Here is a 17115-nt window from a genome sequence, read left to right as displayed (position 1 = left end):
GAAAACTTAGTACTACAACCACGATTCAGAAATACTACCTTCTCGAAAGGTATTACAAAATTTACCAATCCCTTCCAATGACCAATGGATGGAAGTCGATCATTCATCCAATGCTGTGCTATAGTTTTTCGTGCTAGAAACAAGGTTTGAAGAGGAGGTGCCAAAACAGTAGAATCTCCCCAAAAGGGCTTTTGGTAACTACACACCTCAAGGAATTTATCTAGGGGTATAGTTAGCATCTTGACCCGACAGGTCTTTTGCTTTATTTATTGGAATATGTCTGTGAAAATGAAAATCAACTTTTTTTCTGAAAAAATAAAATAAGTCATTTTTACAAGTAATAAATAAAAAAGCACCATAAAACTTGTAAAGCTATTTCTCACGATTACGGAAATACCCCATATGTGGTAATAAACTGCTGTTTGGACCCACGGCAGGGCTCAGAAGGGAAGGAGCGCCATTTGGCTTTTGGAGTGCAGATTTTGCTTGGTAATAGTTTTGTTTGGGGTTTTGCTGGTATTTCAGTTTATGATGTGGGGGCATATGTAAGCTATGCGGAGTACATCAGGGCATAATAAGAGGGTATAATAATGTGGTAAATAAATAATAATTCATAGATATGTGGCTGGTGTCGCACTGATAAATGGTGCCCGATCTTATCCGCTTTTGGACACTGCACAATTTCTGTCGCTATATTCTGAGCGGCAGAACTTTTTTTTATTTTTTTTCTCCACCAGAACCGTGCGAGGGCTTATTTGTTACATTACAATCTGTAGTTTTCATTGGTACCATTTTAGGGTACACGTGATTTTTTGATCACTTTTTATTCGATTTTTTGGCAAGCAAAGTGACAAAAAAAACACAAAACATTTTGACAATCTTTTTTGTCCTTTTTTTACAGTAATCACTGTGCGCTATAAATGACATTTTACTTTATTCTGCGGGTCGATACGATTACGGCGATACCAGATGTATATAGTTTTTTTAATGTTTTGTGGCGTTTGCGCAATAAAATCACTTTTCTATAAAATTATTTATTTTCTGTGTCACCATATTCTGAGAGCCATAATTTTTTTTATTTTTCAGTCAAAAAAGCTGTGTAAGGGCTTGTTTTTGCGGGACAGATTGTAGTTTTTCTTGGTATTATTTTGGGGTACATGCAAATTTTTTATCACTTTTTATTCTATATTTTGTGAGTGGTGATGACCAAAAAAAATAGTGATGCTAGTATTATTTTTTAATTATTTTTTGCGGTGTTCACCATGCGGGAAAAATAATACTATAGTTTTATAGTTGGGGTCGTTACGAACGCGTTGATACCAAATGCGTACTTTTACGGTTTATTTTTTTTCCTATAATAAAAGACTTATTATAGGAAAAAAAGCATTTTAATGGTTTTGTAACTTATAACTTATTTTTACACTTTTATAAAACATTTTTTATTACTTTTTTTTTTACTTGTTCTACTTGAAGACCTTCAGCACTGATGGCTGCTATAATACATTACACTACCTAGGTAGTGTAACATGTTATAAACTGTCAGTGTGACGTTGACAGTGACACTGACAGGAAGCCTACGAGGACCAGCTGAAGTAAAGGCCTGGCAAATCATCACAAAGGAGGAAACCCAGGGTTTGGTGATGTCCACGTGTTCCAGACTTCAGGCTGTCATGGTCTGTAAAGGGTTCTCTACAAAGTGTTTTAAAAAAAAATAATTTACATTTATGGTGATGTTAATTTGTCCAATTACTTTTGAGCCCCTGAAATGAGGAGGCTGTGTAGAAAAATGGTTGCAATTCCTAAACGTTTCACAGGATATTTTTGTTCAAACTCTTGAATTAAACCTGAAAGTCTACAGTTCAATTGCATCTCCGTTGTTTCATTTCAAAACCAATATGGTGGCATGCAGAGCCCAAAATCATGAAGATTGTGTCACTTGTCCAAATAATTCCGGACTCAACTATATATATATATATATATATATATATATATATATATATATATATATATATATATATAGTGACATATCTATATTGTGACATTGGTGTTCGCAGAGTGCGGTCGCCATTTTTTTGTGTGATATATATATTGGATTTGATAAAAAAAAAAAATAATAATGTTCAAGCCTTGTGCTAAAATAAAAACATCGTTCTGCATTAGATACCCTATAAACGCCAGAGATTACAGAATTTTCAAGATATTTGCAAATTTATTCAAAATTAAAAACTCAAATTTTGCATGGACATAAGTATTCAGACCAGTGGCGTAGCTTTAGGGGTCGCAGCAATCCAGGTCCCGAAGCCAGGGGAACCCGTGGCACCCAGCACCACATCTACTAATGTAATAAACTACATGGGCCCCTGTTACTATAGTAACAGTATACTTACCCTCCTCATTCCTGAGCGCAGCGGAAGTCCTAACGTCTCTTTGCGTCATGACGCTGTGCACACTGCACATCGAGACTCTGGATGGTATCAGGACCTCTGCTGCGTCCGGAGCCGAAGAGGGTAAGTATAACATTACTGTCTGCTGGGGCTCGGTTTCTAAGCCTGCCATATTATATGACTGGTTAGGGTTGAGAGAAAAATGATCGGAGAACAGTACAGAGATACTCAATGAAAAACTGATCCAGAGTGCTCTGGACCTCAGACTGGGCTGCAGGTTCACCTTCCAACTAGACAATGACTAAGTACACAGCTAAGACCACATAGGAGTGGCTTAGGTACAACTCTGAATATGTCCTTGAGAGACCCAGTCAAAGCCCTGACTTGAACCCAAACAAACATCTCTACAGAGACCTGAAAATGGCTGTCCACGGATGGTCCCCATCCAACCTGACAGAGCCCGAGAGATCTGCAGAGAAGTATGGCAGAAAATCCTGAAATCCAGCTGTGCAAACCTTGTGGCATCATACCCAAGGAGACTGGAAGCTGTTAGCGCTGTCAAAGGTGCTTCAACTAAGTACGGAGCTAAGGGTCTGAATACTTATGTCAATGCAATATTTTAGTTTATCCTTTTCACTAAATTAGCAAAGATTACTAACAATTCTGTTTTCACTTTGTCATTATGGGGTATTAAGTGCAGAATGATGGGGAAAACTTATTTTAGCACAAGGTCTCAACATAACAAAATGTGAAAAAATCTAAAGGGTCTGAAGACTTTCCGAATGCATTTTATATATAGATAAATATAACATACTGGTATGCACTGCTAACAAACAGATCAGTATCTATTGCAAGAAAGTATATGCTAGTGACTATTCAGAGAAAATCCTAACATCCAATTCCACATTCCATTTGTGTTCCTCTGCCACTTGTGAATGTTCGAGTCATATTCTATGGTTGTATTTCTATCCTGGCTCTAATTAATTGTAAAGATTTTTGATTTGTTATTTCCACTTAAGTTCTTGCTGCTGATAAATTTAAATCTGCTTTCCAGTTTTACTGGGCTAACCACAACACGATTATAAAAAAAGGAGCGGGCATAGCAAAGTGTGAGCATCTGTCAGCACATTCTTCGGCAATTAAACAAAATGCATACACACAGGGAGTATTAAATAAACATTTAAACAGTTTCTGAAAAGCCTGGCGTCATGAACAGAAAATGAAGACTTCGCAAAAAATTTGACCTACCCAGAGCGAACTTTACACAGATTAATTCAATTTGTGTTGGGTAGAATGAGCAAGCTTTGTTAAAAAAGAATAAATAATAACTTGTGTGCTATGGAAAAAATAAAAAATAAAATAAACTTGTGTGCTATGGAACCCCATCTAGTTTCATGGGAAACCACCACTTACAACATGCTCGCTTGTATTTATAGCAATGTTCCAATAGCACTATCCACCTCGTTACGCCTGTGTTGCGCGTTACCCCAGGGTTGGATCAGTCCCCACAATGGAAACTCAAAAAAAGAACAAACTGGTAACAGCACACAGACTTAAATTAAACAGATTACTTGCTGGGTTATTCATGACGTGATATGGGACGTCTCCGCTCAATGTGGAGCATTTTTTCAAGCTTGAGAAAGGCTCCACATTTAGCTGAAACGTCACGTGTGTCACATGAGGTGAATAAACCAGCTAGTTATCTGTTGAATTGAAGTCTGTGTGCGGTTACCAGTTCTTTTTTTGTTTGCCACTCATTTATATTTACCGGTAAATCAAGAATGTATAGGAAGCCGGGTCTGAAAATAAAGGGGGCTTAAACTTTTAAGAATTAAAGGTTTAAGACTCGTTTTGTTTCCTCTAACTGCTTTCGAGGAACCCTAACATGCCATGTTTGGAGGATTTCCTTAAAGAGAATAAACCATTAGAAAATGACATTATTTAAATTAAGTTTTTACTATTTAATTTATTTTTATGTGACCATATTAAAAAAAAACACATGAAATATCCCAATTTTCTTGCTAGCCACTAAAGAACTCACAATAAGCTGACATTTCCGGTTTTCTGTAGCTCACTTGTCAACTTTACTGACCCGGTCTACAGCAGTGGGTGGGAGATTTAACGACAGCTCCATTGTACTGCTGAAGGCCTAGATAAGGCAGTATAGTGACTCTATACACCATATACACAGATAAGGCTCTGTATGTATCTCCCCTGTCCCTGGTCTATGGAGGAGGGGGCTGTACTTTATCCCTTCCTGGAGACTCTATAGCACTTCACTGTCAATTACTGACACTACCACGTATTTCAGCCACAAACATCCTGCTGTACTCTCTGTGCAGAGACAATACAGGAAGGAAGTGTGTGCCTCCAATATGGCCGCCACCAGGGAAGGTTTTATAAATAGAAAATACAAAAGCTACAAGATGAAATACTTTACAAACCTTATTTCTTCTACAATCTAATTAAAGAAGTATAAATTAAATTAATGACACACCCTTTAGTATTGCACAAGTAATTTATCATAACTAGTTTCACTAAATCAATAATTACCAAGTGTCTTCTCTATGGGTATCCTCTACACATGGCCTATTGGGGTTCCTTGAGGACAGGTTTTGGAAATTTAATTTATTGTGCTGCCTTGTGAGGGACTTTCTGCTTCATTTACTACCCACAAATTATTATATACCAAGCTATACGCAGAGCTTTTCGGTCAGATGTGCATATCACCATACAGGGTTGATTTCTACCTTTATCTGTGTGGTCACTGCTCTACTATTCTACTGGAGTATTAGGCTATGTTCACATGGAGTTTTTTGCAGGAGGAAACTTCTGCCTCAAAATTCCGTTTGGGATTTTGAGGCAGATTTTGACCTTCCTGCACGGCCTTTGCCACGATTTTCAATGCGTTTTTCGCTCGCGCCCATTGAGTGCTACGGGCAAAAAACTCAGCGAAATACGCTTCTCTGCCTCCCATTGATGTCAATGGGTGGTCAGAGGCGTAACCGCACGAAGATAGGGCAAGTCCCTTCTTTCTCCCGCGAGGCGGTTTTACCGCTCGCGGGAGTAAACCGCCCCCGCCTCCCATTGAAATCCATTGGAGGCATTTTCGGACGGTTTTTGCGGAGCAGTTTCAGCTCCAAAAAGCTTGTCAAAATACTCCATGTGAACAGGGCCTTATTGTGGTTTCCGGATCGTCCTGCGGCAGCACAGCACAAATGGGTTTTAGTCCCCTAGATACAATTATATAGAGAAAGATTAATTAGCAGTAATTAACTAATAAAACGTAAAAAATCAATTGACACGCTATAACTAGGTAAAAGGATTACTATTCTAGGTAATATCTGAGATGGAGTCTCCTCTAGCTCGGCTGTGATGGAGTTATTATGTTCCAGGCTGGATACAGGTCATGCCTGTTCCTCAGCCTGAGGGTGTATCAAGATGGAGAGTGTTCCATTGGTGCACAGAAAACCCCTTTTAGCGATTTGATCTATCCTTATTACTGCGGCAGCCATGCCTCCCTCTCCGCAGAATGTCTGCATGATTCGGGGGCATATCAGGGATATGAGCAGTCTTTCTTTAGAAAGACATTACAGCGTCTTGCACGAAGTCTGAGCATATGCGGGACGCAGGGTTTTGAAAAAAAAAGTCTAAATGAGGCACGGCTGTGCTCCTCAAAGCATGATCAGCCAGATCGCTATACCCTCTGCTACTAAGTGGTAAGCATGGGGTCGGAAGGGGGAGCAAGTTTGCCGTACCTTCAGAGAGAAGGTAGCGTATGTGTTAGCCTCTGTCTTACCAGCTGGGACACTTCGTAAATCTACACCATGATTATATATGTAATTTATGCTTCTGTTTATTCATGCTGGGGACCATTGTATAAGCTATATACCGCTGTATGCTAGTCTTAAAGTCGCCTCTGTGTTTTATGTGGTCAAGTATCTTTTATTACAATATCTACAGGTGTGGTGTATAAATATCTATATGGACCTGGCTCATTTTTTGCATTGGTTTTTCTCCTCAGATGTATTTCAATGGGGACAGCAGGCAGAGATCTAGAAAATCTAGATAGACCTTCACCAGTTGAATTACCCTCTGATTTTTGTGGCATTTGTATCGTTCCTAATGAAAACACTCTAAACCATGAGAGAAATGCATAGGGATCTTGGCTTTAAGATCAGCTTGCTATAATATTTGACCAAGGTAGTTCATCAAGGAAATCTAAACTTTCCAGAAAGTCTCCAGAGGTTTCTATTAACTTGCAGTCTTATAAGGATTCATCCAGATCAGAGGGAAAATGGTGTCAGAAGAATCAGATTCTGACGATCCAGGCGAATACTATTATATTCTGCAAGGAAAATCTGCCCACCTTAAAGAGTCTCTGTCACCACATTATAAGTGTCCCATCTTCTACATAATGTGATCGGCGATGTAATGTAGATTACAGCAGTGTTTTTATTAAGTCAAAAATTATCATTTTTCTATATGACCTATATTAGATTTGCGCTAATAAGCTTCCTAATGCACAACTGGGCGTGTTTTACTTTTTGACCAAGTGGGTGTTGTGGAGAGTATGACGCTGACCAATCAGCGTCATACACTTCTCACCATTCATTTACACAGCAGATGGCGATATAGCTATATCACTATGTGCAGCCACATACACACACATTAACGTTACTGCAGTGTCCTGACATTGAATATACATTACCTCCAGCCAGGACGTGAGGTCTATTCAGAATCCTGACACTTCGCTAAAGTTTGTGAGATTCACAGCAAGGCAAGCGTAATCTCGTTTTAAATGACAGTTTACCGCGTAATCTCGCGAGATTACGCTTGCCTTGCTGTAAATCTCACAGAAACGTTAGCGAAGGGTCAGGATTCTGAATAGACATCACGTCCTGGCTGGAGGTAATGTATATTCATTGTCAGGACACTGCAGTATCGTTAATGTGTGTGTATGTGGCTGCACATAGTGATATAGCTATATCGCGATGTGCTGTGTAAATGAATGGGGAGAAGTGTATGACGCGCATTGGTCACTGATTGGTCAGCGTCATATACTTCTCTCCACAACGCCCACTTGGTCAAAAAGTAAAACACGCCACGTTGTCCATCAAGAAGCTCCTTAGCATAAAGCTCAAATAGGTCATAACTCCGTCAAAAATGATTGTTGTTTTTCTAAATAAGAAAAATACTGCTGTGATCTACATTACAGCGCCGATCAAATTATGTGCAAAATAGGGCACTTATAATGTGGTGACAGAGCCTCTTTAAGTCAAAGTAGTTAAAGAAAAGGTGGAATTAGATAAAACCGTGGATCACAAGCCAAAAAAGGTCAGACTTATTTTACTACTGCTAAGGGAAAAATGCTTCAAGGCCATCCTACCCTTAATGAGTAAATAAAACATGAATGGGACAAGCCAGATAAGAAATTACATCGAAGCATAAAGATCAGATCTTCATACAAGTTGGAAGAAAAATTTTCCCAACTCTGGGATTCTGTTCCTAAAGTAGATTTACCAGTGGCCAGATTATCCAAAAGAGAAGTATCCCTCTTGAAGGACCCCATGGACCGCAGGGCTGAATCCATTCTCAAGAAATCTTATTCTGCTTGTGTTTCAGCCTCAGCTTCAGTGCCCATAGTCCGAACCCTAAGAATCTGGCTAAGTCAGCTGTGTTGAGACTTGGAAGAAGGGGTCTACAGAGAAGAGATCTTGCAAACCTTACCCATCATGAAATCAGCATGAGAATTTTTATGCGATTTTCCTATGGAGGTTATGAAGTTTTCCTCTAGAGTCATGGCCCTCTCCAATATTGCTAAATGGGCGTCATGGATTAAACTATGGTCAGCAGGTGACACCCCATCTGAAAACAACTATTGCAGTTTGCCCCTTTCATCCTGGAATCCCTTTTTGGTACACAATTGGAAACGATTCTGGAGTCCATTGAGGAAGGTCAAGGCACAAAAATCCCAGAAACTAAGAAGAAGTTTTTTCAGTGGTCCTTTCAGGGTCAAAGAAAAAGTCCCCCAAGATTCAGAGCAAACAACAAGTCCGACAGAAGAAGATTTAGACCAAATAAGCAATCATCTTCGTTTTTTAGGAAAAAGGGTCCGAATCAGAAACCATCTGAGCTATGAAGCGAGGACTCTCCCTATGCAGGCAAGAGCCAGATTACAGAATTTTTCATCTTTTATGGTCTATGACTTCATCAGATGCATGGGCTGCTTCAGTAATTCAGAACGGGTATGCCCTAGAATTCTTAAAAAAACCTCCAATTCATTTGGTTTCCAACACTGGGAAAAATCCAGTGATTCATAAACTTCAAGAATTTATTCAGAAGTCCGCTCTAGGAGTACCAACAGAAAAAGTCTGCCAAGGAGTATACTAGAGACGAATTGTAGATCTTACCTTTCTCAACAGGTATCTTCACAAGAAGAGATTCAAAATGGAATCTATTTGTTACATGATATCTCTTCTGAAAACGAACATTATGGCAACAATAGACCTCACAGACACCTACTTACACATCCCTATACTTCCCAGGCACCGAAAATATCGGAGGATAGTGGTTCAAACATCCAGAGGCATATGCCACCAACAATTTACTTGTCTTCCTTTCGGCATAACATCAGCCCCCAAACCGCTGCTTTTAGGTCGAGGGGGATCTGCATTATTCCTTATCTAGGCGATTGGCTAATAAAAGCTCCTACAGAACAAAGGATACGTCGAGATCTTCATTGCACTATACAGTTTCTTCAGGATCAGAGCTTCATCATAAATCACGACAAATCACAGCTCACTTCTTCACAATAATTTATCACAAATCCCAGAAATATGAGTTCATGTCATCTCACAATTTCCTTATCTCCAGACAGAAGGAAATCTCTACAGACCTTAGTGAGACATCTAGTAAATCATCCAAGAATTTCAATTAGAAAAGAAATAGGAGTCTTGGGGCTCTTCACATCGACGATAGACGCAGTCCCCTGGGTGAAAGCCCACATCAGAGCCTTAAACACCAACATCTTCGAGGCCTGGAACGGACATCACAGTCTGGAGGATCAGATAGTAGTCTCTACATCATCAAGACAGGAGCTGAAGTGGTGGCTCAACTCCAAACAACTTCTCCAGGACAGATCTCTGGTTCCCCAACCTCAAATGGTTCTCACCACGGATGCCTCCTCTTGGGGTTGGGGCGCCCATGTAGACAGTCTATTTGCTCAGGGCAAGTGGTCAAAACTGAAAGCAGCACAATCTTCCAATCTATGATAACTGATAGCGGTCAAAAATCGGGCAACCTCATATTTTTAAGAAATTTAGAAAGTTTCCATCTGGTGGTTCAATTAGACAATCTCCCCACAGTGTTTTATATAAACAAGCAGGGAGGAACAAGGAGTCCCAAAAATGTCTGCAGAGTGCAAAAACATTATGACCTCGGCAGTGCACAACACTCTGGGCATCTCGGCGGTTCACATCAGAGGACTCTTGAATGTCGAGGCAGACCTTCTCAGTCGCTCTCCCTTGCATCCAGGTAAATGGATTTTAAACCCAATGTTTTTGTCCCCGATAGTTCTGAAGATGAGAATGCCAGTTCTGGATGCTATGGCAACAGAGGAGAACTTGAAAACTCAAGCTTTCTGCTCCCTATACCGCTCTCCCAGTGCTCTAGCCATAGACGGCCTATCAGTTCCATGGAAAGAGGGTCTGATCTAGGTTTTTCGGCCACTGCCTCTGATATCCAGGATCTTTATCAAGATCCTCCAAGATCAAGCCAAAGTACTAGCTATTCCACCCTTCTGGCCCCGCAGGGCATAATTTGCTTGCGTGTGGTCTCTCTCGAGAGGAAGATTCTGGAGACTACCCACTATACCAGATCTCCTCTCCCAAAAAGGTCTCCTTCACCCTTGGCCCCACATGTTGCAGCTTAGGGCCTGGAGACTGACAGACAAAACCTAACAGTCTCGGGCCTATCCTCGGAGGTCGTTAATACCCTTCTATCAGTGAGAAGGCCATCTACAGTTAAAGTTTATAATAGAGTATGGAGAATTTCTACATCCTGGTGAGAGCAGCATTCTATGCAGCCCGATACTTTGAAAGCAATACTACCATTCCTACAAGTAGACTTCCAAAAAGGTCTTAAACTAAATATGCTTAAAGTTCAGTTTACTGCAATCAATGCTCAACTACAGGGGAAGTTTTCTAGCCAACATTTAATCAGTACTTTTTTCAGGGCCATTAAAAATTTGAGTGACACTTTTCAAGCTCCAGCATCATGTTGGGACCGATCAGTAGTCCTAACGGCCTTGACAAAGGGTCCATTTGCACACCTAGAAATGGTCAGCACTAGACTCCTCACCTTTAAGACTTTCTTTTTAGTGGCAATCACTTCAGCTCGATGAATCAGTAAGGGTCGGATTAAAAGCACAATAGAACTTACCTATACTCCGTCATTTACAATCTCCTCTTTATGTACGGGCCCCACTCCGCAAACTCTACATCAGCTTCATGGGCTGAAATGGATCAGATCTGCAGAGCAGCTACATGGTCCTTCTCTTCCTCTTTCATGCACCACTATAGACTTGACATTCTTGCAGAAGAGGTGTATTTCAGTTGGCAACATCTGCTTCTGCCCCCCCCCTTAATTATTCACTGTTTTACAAATCCCATTTGTGTTGTGCTTTTGTAGAATGAGGAAAATTAAAATTTACTTACCAAAATATTTTTTTCCTGAAGTCCGTAGGCAGCACAAGTTTCTGTTCTGTCCATCGGGGATGTGGACCCACTGGACCACTCCACCGAAACGGAGTAGCAGCTGGACAAAAAAATATAAGACAGTCACTGGTCGGTAGTATGTGGATAGCATGTTGGTGTCCCGATAGCTGGGAGCAGGCTTGTGCTGGATTATCGGGAGTTGAACTGGTCCCGGACACTTGATGCAGAAACTGAACTTGACGACTTCAGTATCTGTGTCCGTGACAAGGACACTGGATACAGGAACAGACTACGGAACCTTTGCAGACTAACAGTGTTAGCAACAACATTGCTGAGGCACTTGGGAGATCGAGGAGGTGCCTTAAATAGCCTTTGGACACAGGAGGGGTGATTGGGTAACTTTTAGAATTGTGTGTGCACTGGCCCTTTAAGAGACGGTCAGAGCGCGTGGACTAGGGATCCAGCGGCCGTGAGCTGCAGAAGACTGGAAGCGCCGAGAGAGGCACGAGACCCGATGGGGATCGCGGTCAGATGTGGAGCCTGCCGCCCGCGTTAGTTTCCCTCTCTTTTCATAATTTTTTCTTTTTGCTGCAGAACAATACACTAGGTCTTGGATCCTTTCACCTAGTTATAGTGTGCCAATCGAATTAAGTTTATTAGTTAATTACTGCTACTCAATCAGTCTCTATAGAATTGTATCTAGGGGACTAAAGCCCATTTGTGTTGTGCTGAAAACGGACTCCAGGAAACAAAAATTTTGGTGAGTAAATTTTTATTATTTCCCTATGCCTTAAAATAATCCACTATATTAATATTCTGTAGAAAGAAAAAAAAAAGAAAAGGAACATGTTGATTATAGATATTAAATATCCCAGTTATTTAATATTCTGGAAAGACATGGTTTTAGAGACTGTGGCTAGGTACTAGATCTAGAGTATATCGGTCAATAAATTAAACTCGCCAGCATGTGGAATCCTAATCTTTTTGTCTTATACTGTACATGTCATTCTATTTTTAGCCACACGTTCACAATCCTAAAGCACCACTTGCTCATAACATCTTGGGGAGTTAGTGTTTTTCCCTCTTAGTACTATCGATGTTCAACGTGAAACAGCATTGCTGCTAAAAGGAGTCCACATTCTAGAATTTTCTGACATATTAAGTCACCGTGTTTGAACTACCTGATAAACTACCAAGTTTGGTCTTTGAGAACATACCTTTCCAGCATAATGATGAATGATAAAACCTTGGTTCCAGCTGTTAAAATGCTCATGAGTCCCCACCGCCATCTGGAGTTTCTGTAAAAGTGTCTGATCTGCCCCTTCTCCCACAGCGTGCATTGTGGCACATACATCATCCAAAATACTCATAACACCTGGTGGATTCTGAAAATGGCAGCGAAAACAGATAAACATCGCCAGTGAATAATTAAATGAGTAAAAAACAGTATACAAAATAATCATTCATACATGGAGCGAAGAAGTTGTATTAATGATTTAACACTAGAACGGACTGCAGCCATGATGCAAATGCATTTACCAGCATATCATAACAATCTGATAATTACAGTCCATATTCTTAGGCCATGTACGGATGTGACGGATTTGTTGTTTGTCCGCAACAAAGTATAGTACAATACATGTGAATGGAAAGCGTGAAATCCGCAGCAAAATCTACATATTACACCGCTGCGTCATAACTTTTACAGTACATTTTGGCTATACACATGCTAAGATATTGGGTAATAACTTAGTAGCGCTGACATCATCCAAGCATATACTGTATATTCAGTGTAAAAATTCTGAGGATAATTTATTACTAATAAAAAAATTTTTTTTGCTGGGGGGGGATTGGTTGGCTTATGATTTTCAGTGACAGCAGACTAGCACCTGCCTCTATCTCCCTTTGTTAGGTCCCTTTGGGGAGTGGTGACTGCCTTCATCACGGTCATGCGCTCCTCCTATCTATCCACGGCTGTTTTTGACTGAAGCATCATACAACGGTTTCCTCCCTATATTGTGTAAATTGTAGGCCAAAAAGAGAGGCGAGTCTTCTGTTGTACAGATATGATTTGTGTAGGAACCCATCTTACAAACGTTGCCTTGTTGTTGTAGGTGGGCTTAATAAATTTGATTAAATGTATTTATTAAAATGTTTTACATGCTCTGAAACAAGCACAAGTTCTATTGCAGGTCTGGCCTGTCGTACATTACTTCACTCAAGTGCCTGAGCCACCTCCTTATAACTTATTTTTCAAAAGACCGTTTCTAGGACCCTCTTACACCGGCATTTCTATTTACAATAAAATAAATAAGACAGCGCCATTTAAGGCATGAAAAACAAGGATATTGAAAGATGGCTTAGGGAAAGAAATTGTATGTTACATTGAATAGTACTCAAGCGTCTCCCTTTAAAAAGGCAAATATACTTGCCGGAAACAATTTCTATAGCATTTTCTGTTTTATGTATTTTGTTATTTTATCTATAGAGCCAATCATTTCTTTACTTGGATCCTTCTATTATGCATTGGTGCTTGTTACATATTTTAGTTTAATACTTTAGCGTGGTCAGATAAAGTGTATAAAGGACCGTTCACAACACCACAGGTATTACGATGGCTCATTTTCGTAGTGTTGCCTTGTAGCCGGGCATGGAGGGACGGGCTGGGATCAAATGTGACCAAGGGACAAATCTGCATGGAGTTTACATGTTCTCCCCATGTTTATGTGGCTTTCCTTCCGGGTACTCCGGTTTCCTCACACCCTCCCAAAACTTGCAAATAGGGAATTTAGATGGTTAGACCCCACTGGGGAAGTAGTGCGTGATGACAACTTATGACCAGTGATGCAGAATACAGTATGTTGGTGCTATATAAGCAACAGAAATAACATCAGAGATCATGCATAGGACAAACCTGGTTATACTTACCACTTTATTCTCAATAAGGTCACATACTATTTTATTGTTAAAATATTCTATAGGAGTCCATCGTATTCCTTCCTGGACGTATTCTTCCTGCAATTCCAACAACAAACAACTGTAATTTATGGTATAATGGCATATTAACAGACTAATAAGATCACAATGGTGATGGGAGGGACCACTTACATATAATAATATTTCATATATGCGCCTCTTGTGCAGCAAAAGTAGTCAATAACAAGGTCCACCTAGTATGGGTCTAACATGTATTATTCCCATCACATGGACTCATGTATTTCAATGGGGCTGTTCACGTGACTGGTTACAACGGAGTGTGTGAAGGGTCGGTGAAATAATAGGACAGGTCCTATTTTTTTGCGTTTTCACGCATCCCTCCATACACTCTAGTTTATGGGGGTTGTGTGATAACGCTTACCGCATAGGTGCACCTCGGACGTGAAAAACTGCCGCTTTCATATCCGAGGCTGGCCATGTTCGTGTGACTGTAGCCTAAACTGTAGCTACATGGAACGTAAGCATATGCAGAGATTTCAGTTTAGTTACCTGTTCTGCTTTGAGAGTCAGCTCTATAAATATTTGTTGCAACTTTTCATTCACAAAATTGATGCAGAACTGCTCAAAACCATTTTTCTGAAAATAAACAAATACAAATTATCCTTATGTATAGATTGAAGGAAAACGTATGATTCTAACAGTCATTTAACTTACCTGGAAAATCTCAAAGCCATAAATATCAAGAACACCGATATTATATTCTTCTTGATCCTTCTGCATCGCCTTATTAATGGACTACAAAATAAAAAGATTTTAAAATAAAATTACTGAACACAGAGCGGTGCGATTAATCTTGGCAGTCCTAAACTTCTAGGAGGCTTAGCAATTCCTATATACAATACAGTACAGTGCAAATGTCAGACCACCTTTCTGTCAATTTCATTTCCAGTTAAAACGGCCATTAAGTAAATTAATTCTTCTGTGTTGAAGGGGATCACAAACAATATTGGGGGAGATTTACTAAGCAAAACATGGCCAAATTCTGAAAAAAAAATGGAGTACATGGTGTGCGCCAAAATTATGCGTCTTAGACAGTTTTGCATCTTCCTCGTCAATTTTGAAAAGTGTCTCATAAAAGGGGTGTGGTTTAAAGGAGTCAAAATACGCCACATTTATAAATGGAATGTGCCAAGATACCGGTGTAAACTACGCCAGCCAAGAGGTGGCATAAGAAAGAGAAAAGTGTCTAACATTTACCAAGATGTGCTAAATTTATCATTTAATCTGCGCCATTGTGATATATTTGGTGCAATTTCTGCCAGTCTGGTCTAGTTTTAGGACAGTATTAATAAATCTCCCCCATTAAGCAGAACACCTCAAAAATACTCAGCAACTAAATATATTTAAAAAAATATTGCAGTGTTGTGCATCCACGTGTGCCTTTATTACGGCTTCCATTCTTTACAGGAAACTTGTTTTGTCATTTAAATAAATCTGCAGGGATGTTTTTCCATACTTCCTGTAAGCAGGTCCGCAGTTCAGTCTCATTTTCTCCTCATGTTCCAGAATCTTCTTCGTAGAATAAGCAACTCTTCATCGTCACAGAATTGTGCTTGGGGTTATTTTGCTTTAGAATCATTTTTCCCAATCCAACATTTCCAAGGATATATTGCATGACATATAAAAATTTGATTCTGCTTATTTAAGGGGAATTCCCAGAACCAGAATTATCCCCTATCCACCACCGATTGCGAGAATGGGGGTCCCGTACCCCAGTTCCTCCTCACTGCTTAATTGCAATCAGGAGGACATTGAATGAAGTGGCGGTCTAGCATGCGTGCTACCTTAAAGTCTATGGGAATGACTGAAACAGTTGACTACAGCACTCTGCGGTCTCGGTCATTCACATAGACATTCAATAAGGCAGTGCACATGCTCGACCGCCACTCCTTTTAAACTTTCTCACTGCAGGAGGGGAGGTGAGGAGAAGCTGGGGGTTCTGGATGCCCCAGTCTCACAATTTGTGTGGGTCCCAGCGATTCGAAAATTATCACCTATCCTGTGGATAAGTGATCATTTTTGATTTTGGGACAATCCCTTTACATTATGACGCCTCCAATCAAAACACAAATCACCATGTTCAGACGTTCTAAAACCCAGACCTTGCACTGATCCTCCACCACGTTTAACAGATGAGCCTTTCAATGCTTTTGGTGGCAAACATACCGCCATATGTAACTTCTAAAGCCCTCGACAGTATACTCATCAGTACACATAGCTTTACCTCACATTTCAGATGTTTAGTTTCAGTTTTCTAGTTCTGCTCTTCCTCTTGGTAGGTAAACATGCTTTCAAATTCAAAGCATTGAGTTGTCTTCTCACAGTGAAAGCATGGACAGTAACTTTTGTAGATTTTTTACGATCTGAAGCAAGATATGGGAGTTGTGACAGCTCTGGTGGTTTACCAGGTCTTGCATGTGTGTTAGGTAAGGTTGGAAGCATTAAAGCGGCAGTAAGGTGTACAAATTAAAAGAAAGGAGAAATACGGCTCCAGTTCAATCCATTAAAAACAGAATGATATCTTTAATTTCATCTCTAACTTCAAATAGCAGGCTACGAGATTCTGCCTGCCAGGAAAAAAGCTAACTGAATTCTTTGAGATTAGCCAAACAATTAATCTTACATGTTTATACAGATACAGCAGATCCCATCTGAACCAATGTTCTCTTCCTTGTTGTAAACCTACAGTCACTGAGGCCCAGACTGTACAAATGCATAGACACTCACTGCACATATGCATCCACATTGTTGCTTCTCTACAGTCAGAGTTCCTGCAGGCTGCATGTAGAGTTACTGCTCCAGTGCCAAGAGAAGCGGATTTGTACTTCTGTATTATAAATCTGCCTCTACGGCCTAGGTTACTACCGTATGTCAGACTAACCTATTAATGCAGGGGAAACCTATGAGGGCATATGGACGTCATGGAGGGGGTTCCCCCGCTCGATATCCCCCCTCTATGTCCCAGAATGCCTTGATGGATCTGGCACATCTATGCATTACATAAATAGCCACTCACT

General features: G+C 40.2%; 1 protein-coding gene across 1 annotated transcript in view; it reads right to left on the bottom strand.

The window, feature by feature from the left end:
* The window catches only part of MYO1E (myosin IE), a 179560-nt gene that overhangs the window by 59518 nt on the left and 102927 nt on the right, over positions 1–17115 (bottom strand). Inside the window, exons 11-14 of the mRNA XM_075857925.1 lie at positions 14753–14833; positions 14588–14674; positions 14030–14116; positions 12319–12486 (exon numbers count right to left, since the gene is read on the bottom strand). Coding sequence (XP_075714040.1) covers positions 12319–12486; positions 14030–14116; positions 14588–14674; positions 14753–14833 — 423 coding nt within the window. The remainder of the gene's footprint in view (positions 1–12318; positions 12487–14029; positions 14117–14587; positions 14675–14752; positions 14834–17115) is intronic.

This window comes from Rhinoderma darwinii, chromosome 3 (assembly GCF_050947455.1).
Source record: "Rhinoderma darwinii isolate aRhiDar2 chromosome 3, aRhiDar2.hap1, whole genome shotgun sequence".
NCBI lineage: Eukaryota > Metazoa > Chordata > Amphibia > Anura > Rhinodermatidae > Rhinoderma > Rhinoderma darwinii.
Note: the sequence above shows the minus strand (reverse complement) of the source record. Positions and strands in the feature narration are given on the sequence as shown.